This window comes from Perca flavescens, chromosome 12 (assembly GCF_004354835.1).
Source record: "Perca flavescens isolate YP-PL-M2 chromosome 12, PFLA_1.0, whole genome shotgun sequence".
Taxonomy (NCBI): Eukaryota; Metazoa; Chordata; class Actinopteri; order Perciformes; family Percidae; genus Perca; species Perca flavescens.
Genome location: NC_041342.1, coordinates 35,285,818 through 35,296,176, shown reverse-complemented (window position 1 = coordinate 35,296,176; position 10,359 = coordinate 35,285,818). Strand labels below are relative to the sequence as shown.

The 10,359-nt window shown below is 42.1% G+C and overlaps 2 protein-coding genes across 2 annotated transcripts; one reads left to right on the top strand and one right to left on the bottom strand.

The window, feature by feature from the left end:
- Positions 1-3,017: 3,017 nt before the first annotated feature.
- Positions 3,018-3,966, bottom strand: LOC114565874 (high choriolytic enzyme 1-like). Its single transcript, XM_028594182.1, has one exon. The coding sequence runs from the start codon at positions 3,804-3,806 to the stop codon at positions 3,018-3,020; it is 789 nt and encodes a 262-aa protein (XP_028449983.1). The 5' UTR covers positions 3,807-3,966.
- Positions 3,967-7,877: 3,911 nt separating this feature from the next.
- On the top strand, positions 7,878-8,663 carry LOC114565878 (high choriolytic enzyme 1-like). The gene has a single exon (XM_028594186.1). The coding sequence runs from the start codon at positions 7,878-7,880 to the stop codon at positions 8,661-8,663; it is 786 nt and encodes a 261-aa protein (XP_028449987.1).
- The last annotated feature ends 1,696 nt before the right edge of the window (positions 8,664-10,359 follow it).

Below are 10,359 nucleotides of genomic sequence, written 5' to 3'. Positions count from 1 at the left end.
AATTCATTTGGGCAGGTAAACATCCCAGGATCAAGTAGCCTTATCTACAAAGAAAAAAAAGAGGGGGGGGGGGTGGCCTTAATGGATGATTAACAATCTAGTTGTAATTCATTCTCTCAGGATTTTGGCTCAATTTAGGAAACATTTTAACTAACACGGCATCTCCTTCAGGGCACCACTACCGCATAATCACTTGTTTAGACCCTCAAAGCTTGACCTAGCTTTCAGAGCTTGGCATTCTAATGGCATCTTCTACATACAAGACCTTTCATAGATGGGGTAATTGCCTCTTTCAGTCTGCTTTCAGAAAAATTTAACCTTAAGGCCTCTGACCATTTCCGCTATCTTCAGATAAGACATTTTGTTCAGCATAATTATCAAGCTTTTCCCCATTTGGCAACCCCAACACCACTGGAGGAATTACTGGCCCTAGCAATGCAACGTAGAGGCACCATCTCTCTCATTTACACCTTCATAAGCGGCATAAACCCACAGACAGTAGCTAACATAAGAGCATTTTGGAAGGAGGACCTGGGCTCCAGCTTCTCAGATGATGAATGGAGCAAAATTCTGGTAATATGAATGAAGTGTGTGCCATGTGGTGCAAAAGTTTGATTTTGATAATGCTATATGTAGCTTTGGTTGCAGTGTTTCATTTTGCAGGATATATGAGATATTTTGCAGTTAGTGTGTGGTTTTGTGAATTGTGTTATTTTGATAAAACCACACTAGTTTGCAAAATTGTGTTTTAGCAATTGGAAAAAACTTTAATGTTAAAGAACCTCATAAAGTGACATTTTCATGCCATGGGTGTCGTGTGGAGCAGGGGATAGGGGACCCAAATGCAGAGAAAAGGCAAGCAGGCAGGCAGAAGATTTGAGCTCGAGGGTTTAATGGCAAAAAAAATCGGCAGCACAGAGACTGGAAAAACAGGGAAAAATTCACAAAAGAACGCAGGGAAGATTCCAAAAACACACTAGATAGGATGAAAACACAAACTAACAGGGCAAGGACACAAAACGATCTGACAAAAGACAAAGGAAATACAAATGCTAAATAAACTAGGTAACAAGAAAACACAAGACACGTGACACCAGGGCTGGGGAACAGGTGGAGCACATCAGATAATCACACAGGCGGGAAAACACAGGAAGCAAAACTAGGCACGACATGACAGAAAACCAGACTATCAAAATAAAACAGGAACCAGAAATAATCATCAAAGAACAGGAATACACAATACAAACAAGAATACACAATACACTGAACACACAAAGAACAGGGAAATAAGGAAACAGAAAACTACAGAATAAATATACAAAACAGGAAACAGCAATGGAAATATACAAACAGGCAACAGAAAAGACCAAAACCACAACAATGGGACCTTTAACACATCCCTCTAGCCCTCGGAACTGGTGAAATATTAACCTAAGTCTGTCACATCATATGGATACAACTATAAAGATACAATGTGCCTGTTCTTAGCATTAGCACAATACTTAGCAATGGTTAGCTTGTTGCCTGTGATGATATATGCTAAATGTAACTTCTCTTTCACTCAAAAAAAATCTCTAATGCCGAAGTGGAAATCAAGAGAATAGTGGCAGTGCCACACCAGTTACAGAACAACATGCATCTCAACGTCAGTCCAATTATGCACAATAAGCAGTTTGAACTCACTGATGTAATGCAATTTATTTATTTTCTAAGTTCAAGTCAAGTCTTAAGTCTCTGGCAAACTGACCTGTCCCTAACACTGTATTGTTAAATCTTATGAATTCAAAGCATGTCCTGTAGCTACCATCCATACAGTACAGTATCAACATCAGTTGTAGGATAACTTGATGGGGTCTACTTAACACATCCCTCTAGCCCTCAGACCTAGTATAATATTAACCTAAGTCTGTCACATAATATGGATACAACTTTAAATATACAATGTACCTGTTCCCAGCATTAGCTCAACACTTTGCAATGGTTAGCTTGTTACCTGTGACGATATATGCTAAATTTAACGTCTTTTTCACATTAATGTGTGAGTGACTGACCTATCTGGGTGCGTTTGGAGATGCCTGATGAAGTTCAACGTTGTTGATCCGGTGCCAGACACCTTGCATGTAGCTTTTCGCTTACTGCCACTGTTTACCAAGTTATTGAAAGCAAAACTAATGAAAAAAGGCACAACTCTGGGAGGACTTGGTGTCGCCATTGGTAATGCATTTTTTTTTAATATGTGAGTGAGCACACATAAGGCATAACACATGCGTTACGTTGCACATTATGGCAAAGGGCAGGGGACATGCAGCTCGTCATACGTGTCCCCAACGTACGTATATGCGCCAGTAAAAGAAAATAGAAATACATGAATACATTTAGATTTAAAATCAATAATTGCATGAAAACAGGTTTTTGACGAGTCTCAAAGCTCGAGTCCGAGTCAAGTCTGAAGTTATCCTACAACTGATTTTTATACTGTACTGTATGGCTGGTAGCTACAGGACATGCTTTGAATTCATAAGATTTAACAATTCAGTGTTAGGGACCGATCAGATGGCCAGAGACTTAATACTTGACTTAGACTCATGGCAAAAGATTTGAGACTTGACTTGGACTTGAGTTCAAAGACTTGAGACTTGACTTGGACTTCCAAAAAATGACTTATGAATATCTCTGACTCAGGTGACTGCTCCTGTGCAGACTGTAGTTTGAGTTTTGCACACCTGACTCCAGTTGTGCCCACTGTCGTTTCCCACTCGAAAAAAACTGTATGCAAGTTTACAATGTTGCCAATGTATGTGTGTGAGCTGATTTACACAAGATTAATAAGTACGTTTTATAAGTAGAAATAGATAAATGAAGAACGGAAACAAATATTGAATGCATGTTTTAATTAGATAGCATACAGTATCAGAGAATTCACAGATTCATATTCTTAGATTCTGCTGTCTGCTTAAAGAATATTGGAACAGAAACTTGTTTTCATAACTGATAACTTAGGATAAGATGTGTTCTTTTTAGCAGCTGTAGAGCTTATTGATCCTTATGATGTCCAAGGAGGACAAGCCCTGACTCTGGCCGATCTGGACGTTAGGGTTGGGGATGGGGGTGATGGTGTCCAGCCAGTTGATGGAGAAGGCTGTTCTTTCATAGTGCATGATGGAGCTGTAGTCGTAGGAAGTGTTCAGGTTGTTGGTGACCTGCTTGTTGAAGTTGTAGGCCATCTGTGGGTTGATGTTGGCCCAATTGATCCTGACGTAGTTGTCGCGATCGCTCCTGGTGTGTTCGTGCCGGAAGCCCAGAGCGTGGTTGAACTCGTGCTGGATGATGCCGTTGTAGACGCAGCCATACCTCTGCAGAGAGATAACCTGACTGCCTCCCACTTTGCCCAGAAAGGAGAAACATCCTGATTTGTTCTCCACGCTGATGTAGTCGGCCTCGTTGTTACGGGGCACGAAGCGGATACAGGTTGTGCTGTGGAAGCCCTGCAAGGCTTTGACAATCAGCTGCTTCTCTGAGCTGGTGTACTCACTGCTCACGGTGAAGGGGACTGTCACCAGGCCACTGGAGTTTTTCTTCCAGAAGCAGTTCTGGTTAGGGCACATTAGGGCATTTCTGGTACTGGGAACCAGCAGGTCTCCTTCCAGCAGGATCTCATCGCTGCCCTTGTTGGAGGTCAGAATCCTGGTGGTGATGTCGACGGTGTCTGGAGCTTCTTCTTCTTCTTCGCCTCCTGGCTCCTGGAGAGGAAGTGCCTGAGAGAGGCCGAGCAGGAGCAGCAGCAGCAGGCTGGCAGAGGGAGTCATCTTCAGGGTCGGTCTGGAGGCTGTGGAGCTTCTCTGGAGAGCTGCTGTGGAGAGACTCCTTGAAGCTTGATGTCTGACTCAGTTCAGTCCAGGGTCTTTATACTCTCCTCTACAGGTGTGTCTGCAGGAGGCTTATGGGTCGGGGTCTACACTGCTAGGCCTGAACAAACCTCTGAAGGGAGGACTCCACAGACAAGCCTACTTATTAAACAAACGTTTCTTTGTCCAGTTTATCCTCAATGTGTGACACATCCTTATATCTACACTGAGCTCAGCTGGTTTTTATTTTTCTTTGGTTTACAAATGACTTCTTAGCAACCTTTATCAAAGTATATATGTACAAAATACTGTGACCAAAATACTGTGACCAAAATACTGTGACCAAAATACTGTGACCAAAATACTGTTTCTTCACTCTCTGATAACCTGCGTAATTTAAATCCCCATGTGAACCTTTTATGACAAGCTGAAGAAGAAGGTAGGCCAGGAAATAAGAAGGAAAGGAAGAATGTAGGCTCTTCCCTACATACTTCTTTCACACACACACACAGACACAGCAAAGATGGGGACTGAAGTTTGAGACTCCAACTCGAGTCGCACTTACAGTTTTTTCCAACTGCTTACACACGTTTTCAAAACTATGTCTCCTCTTTTCAAAACTACACACGAGTATGCTCTCTCTCAACCCTGCTTTTTGATATTTTCCATGAACCTTTGGCCATGGCATTTCGGAGCTGTATGACTTTTAAGGGTAGTATTAGAGAAGGGCTATCCCACAAAATTTCAGCCTATGCTGATGATATTCTGCTTTTCATAACAGACCCAGACATATCTGTACCATCCATTCTCAACATTCTGGAACAGTTTGGAAAACTCTCTGGCTAAAAACTTAACCTGGAAAAGAGCAAATTGTTCCCTGTCAACAATGCAGCTCTTAAAAAGCCGACACCAAATTTACCTTTCAAGACTTTGTCCTCACAATTTAAATATCTGGATTACAGTCACTACAGTCTGTTCATATAACCAATCATGTAAACGCAACTTCTGCCCCTTGATTGAGAAATGCAAGCAAGACTTGCAGAGGTGGAGGACTATCCCTATGTCTATGGTGGGGTGTATTAACCTAGTCAAAATGAACATTGTTCCCTGCTTTCTCTATCTATTCCAAAATATTCAAATTTGTATTCCCTTGAACAAATTCAAAGGACTGGTCAAGGCCATATCTAAATTCATTTGGGCTGGTAAACATCCCAGGATCAAGTGGCCTTAATGGATGATTAACAATCCAGTTGTAATTCATTCTCTCAGGATTTTGGCTCAATTTAGGAAACATTTTAACTAACACGGCATCTCCTTCAGGGCACCACTACCGCATAATCACTTTTTTACACCCTCAAAGTTTGACCTAGCTTTCAGAGCTTGGCATTCTAATGGCATCTGCTACATACAAGACCTTTACATAGATGGGGTAATTGCCTCTTCCAGTCACTCTCAGAAAAATGTAACCTTAAGGCCTCTGACCATTTCCGCTATCTTCAGATAAGACATTTTGTTCAGCATAATTATCAAGCTTTTCCCCATTTGGCAACCCCAACACCACTGGAGGAATTACTGGCCCTAGCAATGCAACGTAGAGGCACCATCTCCCTCATTTACACCTTCATAAGCGGCATAAACCAACACAGACAGTAGCTAACATAAGAGCATTTTGGGAGGAGGACCTGGGCTCCAGCTTCTCAGATGATGAATGGAGCAAAATTCTGAGACTAGTGCATGTTTCTTCACCATGCTCCATACATGGCTTGCTACAATTTAAAATTGTTCACAGATTGCATTTCTCCAGGGTGAAACTGGCAAAACTGTTCCCCTCTCTAGATCCGTTATGCGAAAAATGTCAAAGTGCTCCAGCTACCTTAATACACATGTAGTGGGCCTGCCCTTGCTTACAAACATTCTGGGAGGCAGTATTTACATCACTTAGGGACGTTTTAGGCATTGCTATTGAAATCCATCCATTCACGGCCCTATTTGAGACGAAGCCTGTTGACTCCCACTCACGGTGGTCAGGAAAATCTCACACAGTGGTAACATTGGAAATTGGAAAGACCCCATCCCACACCAGGTGGCTTAAAGATGTCAAATATCATTTAAAGTTAGAAAAGATGAAATACTCACTCAGAGGAAACGTGAGAGAATTCTATTCTACCTGGGGATCTTTCATGGACTATTTTGATGAGTTTCTGCAGTGGACTGGGAAGAGGTGTAGTGCTACCTTGAGGTTAACTAAATGACTTGCCTGTATTTAATTATCTATTTTTTTCATCTTTTATTTTTATATTTAACTTTTTCATTTTTTATATGTTTTGTTTTATTCTTTTCTTTCTCTTCTTATGTGTCTTTATGAAGCATTTTGTCTTTATGTAGGATGTACCCTACCTTGTCTTTTTGTTTATGGGCGGTAAAATGTAGGCTCACTTTACTCCAAATGTATACTTGTACGGATAGTTTATGAGGATGCATGGGGACTGGAGAGGGTGGGGAGTGGGTAGAAGACGTTTCTGTAGGTAATGTATATTGTGCTGTATATTTGTGTATTTCTGTACATGGCAGCACTGTTGCGCTATGTACAATTGTATAGAAAATGTGTGAAAATAACATTTACAAAACTCTACACACAATTCCCAAAACTGCACACAAAAAATGCAAAATGCAGAGTCAGGGCTAGTCCTCCTGGAACATCATGAGGATCAATAAGCTCTACAGCTGCTAAAAAGAACACATCTTATCCAAAGTTATCAGTTATGAAAACATGTTTCTGTTCAAATATTCTTTAAGCAGACAGCAGAATCTAAGACAATGAATCGGTAAATTCTCTGATAATGTACGCTATCTAATTAAAGCATTCATTCAATATTTGTTTGTGTGTTGTACATTTATCTATTTCTACATATAAAACTTACTTATTAATCTTGTGTAAATCAGCTCACTCACATACATTAGCAACACTGTAGACTTACGTCCATACTGAATGCAACTATCTAATGACTATTTCATCATTACAAATCAGACTTTGTTTTGCACAAAGTGCATACAATCTCTAACCCTAACACACACACACACACACACAAACACACACACACAAACACATACATATTCTTCATTCTAAAAATGATACCTTTGGTTTACATATGATGGTACTTTTGTTTTCTTGTTTCATACTACTGTAAACAACACTGTGCTACTCTTACAAACATAATGTTTTACCCAATAAATATGTTCTGTTTTACTGTAACATTACATTGTTTTTTACAGTGCACTTTTCAACCACTCTCAGCAGATCACTTTCTCTCTAGAACACTATAAATGTAGCTATAAGCCTATGAAAGACAAAAGACCTTTAGATTTAGAACAACAGTGTGTACATGGTATATCCAAAAATGTACTATTTTGAAAAAAGTGTTTGCCATTTGATGCAAATGCTTGATTTTGAGATGTGTTTATGGTATTTTGAATGAAGTGTTTCATTTTGAAGATGTGAGACATTTAGTGTGTGTCTGTGTGTGTCCCCTAACCCTAACGCAGCAGGCAGAGCAGCAGCTACACAGTAAGAGGATGTAGAGAAGAATCTACCTTCTTCTTCAGCTTGTCATAAAAGGCACACATGGGGATTTCAATCATGCAGGTCATCAGAGAGTGAAGAAACAGTATTTCGGTCACACACATTTAATTGTACATTATATACTTTGATAAAGGTTGCTAAAAAGCCATTTGTAAACCAAAGAAAAATAAAAACCAGCTGAGCTCAGTGTAGATATAAGGATGTGGCACACAATGAGGATAAACTGGACAAAGCAATGTTTGTTTAATAAGTAGGCTTGTCTGTGGAGTCCTCCCTTCAGAGGTTTGTTCAGGCCTAGCAGTGTAGACCCCGACCCATAAGCCTCCTGCAGACACACCTGTAGAGGAGAGTATAAAGACCCTGGACTGAACTGAGTCAGACATCAAGCTTCAAGGAGTCTCTCCACAGCAGCTCTCCAGAGAAGCTCCACAGCCTCCAGATCGACCCTGAAGATGACTCCCTCTGCCAGCCTGCTGCTGCTGCTCCTGCTCGGCCTCTCTCAGGCACTTCCTCTCCAGGAGCCAGGAGGCGAAGAAGAAGAAGCCCCAGACACCATCGACATCACCACCAGGATTCTGACCTCCAACAAGGGCAGCGATGAGATCCTGCTGGAAGGAGACCTGCTGGTTCCCAGTACCAGAAATGCCCTAATGTGCCCTAACCAGAACTGCTTCTGGAAGAAAAACTCCAGTGGCCTGGTGACAGTCCCCTTCACCGTGAGCAGTGAGTACACCAGCTCAGAGAAGCAGCTGATTGTCAAAGCCTTGCAGGGCTTCCACAGCACAACCTGTATCCGCTTCGTGACCCGTAACAACGAGGCCGACTACATCAGCGTGGAGAACAAATCAGGATGTTTCTCCTTTCTGGGCAAAGTGGGAGGTGGTCAGTTGCTCTCTCTGCAGAGGTCGGGCTGCGTCTCCTACGGCCTCATCCAGCACGAGTTCAACCATGCTCTGGGCTTCTGGCACGAACAGACCAGGAGCGATCGCGACAACTACGTCAGGATCAACTGGGCCAACATGAACCCTCAGATGGCCTTCAACTTCAACAAGCAGGACACCAACAACCTGAACACTTCCTACGACTACAGCTCCATCATGCACTATGGAAGAACAGCCTTCTCCATCAACGGGCTGGACACCATCACCCCCATCCCCAACCCTAACGTTCAGATCGGCCAGAAGCAGGGCTTGTCCTCCTTGGACATCATAAGGATCAATAAGCTCTACAGCTGCTAAAAACAACACATCTTATCCAAAGTTATCAGTTATGAAAACAAGGTTCTGTTCCAATATTCTTTAAGCATACAGCAGAATCTAAGAATATGAATCTGTGAATTCTCTGATAATGTACCCTATCTAATTAAAACATGCATTCAATATTTGTTTGTTTGTGTTGTTCATTCATCTATTTCTACTTATAAAACTTACTTATTAATCTTGTGTAAATCCGTCAGCCAAACACTGAACAATGAGATAACACACACACACACACACGGCAGAGCAGGATACCCAGGGCTCGGTTTACACCTATCACCATTTCTAGTCACTGGGGGACAATAGGCAGGCTGGGGGAACGCATATTAATGTTAAAAAAAACTCATAAAGTGACATTTTCATGCCATGGGACCTTTAAAATAACCTACAGTGTCCTATCCTGTCCTCCCAGACTCTGGTACACAAGCCTTGTCCTATAGGACTACAGTAACGGAAATATGTGCAGAATTAAGACAGTCAAGACGGTCCAGTGTTTGGTGGACCTGGTACACCTTGTTCACTTACAGTTTTTCTTGATTGCTTTGACGCAGCAGTCAACTCAAACTCCCTTTTTTCAAAATAGTTAACACACAGGCTGAACAGTGGTACTCATGGTCACAATGACACATTTTGTTTGCAAAAGGCTCTAACCGTGCCGAAACATTTAAAATAATCAACAAAAGCTAATTTTGCCATCAAACAACACAACTTGCAAACAAGTGTATGAGCTCTTCCAATCAACCATTACACAGTGGCAACAAAATTCTAAATATAGCACTCATTGCTTGTCATGTTTTGCTAGCTTGCATGTATGGTCAATACACCCTGCTGTCCTTATGTTCTGTATGGACAGTTTTCAACTTTACGTAACTTAAACTTTTCTTTAAGTCTTTTACTAGTGTCTATGTATAGTTAAGTAATGATTATTCTATTTTTGATATATATTGTGTTGCCTGTCTGCCTTGAATAGATAGAATTTGCACTGACACTCTCTTGCACTATGATACCATTGCACCTTTTTGCATTTTTTCCACACTGCTCCTTTAAACACGCTACAACCAAACTTTACTGTAAAGGCACACATTTGATACCTTTCTTTGTATTTATGTAGTATGTGTGCTTGGATGTCATATGTCTTTAAGAATTATTTTAACCAAATTTTATTTATCCATCCATCCATCCATCTTCGTCCGCTTATCCGGTGTCGGGTCGCGGGGGGAGCAGCTCCAGCAGGGGACCCCAAACTTCCCTTTCCCGAGCAACATTAACCAGCTCCGACTGGGGATCGAGGCGTTCCCAGGCCAGGTTGGAGATATAATCCCTCCACCTAGTCCTGGGTCTTCCCCGAGGCCTCCTCCCAGCTGGACGTGCCTGGAACACCTCCCTAGGGAGGCGCCCAGGGGGCATCCTTACCAGATGCCCGAACCACCTCAACTGGCTCCTTTCGACGCAGCGAGCAGCGGCTCTACTCAAGCTCCTCACGGATGACTGAGCTTCTCACCCTATCTCTAAGGGAGACGCCAGCCACCCTCCTGAGGAAACCCATTTCGCCGCTTGTACCCTGGATCTCGTTCTTTCGGTCATGACCCAGCCTTCATGACCATAGGTGAGGGTAGGAACGAAAACTGACCGGTAGATCGAGAGCTTTGCCTTCTGGCTCAGCTCTCTTTTCGTCACA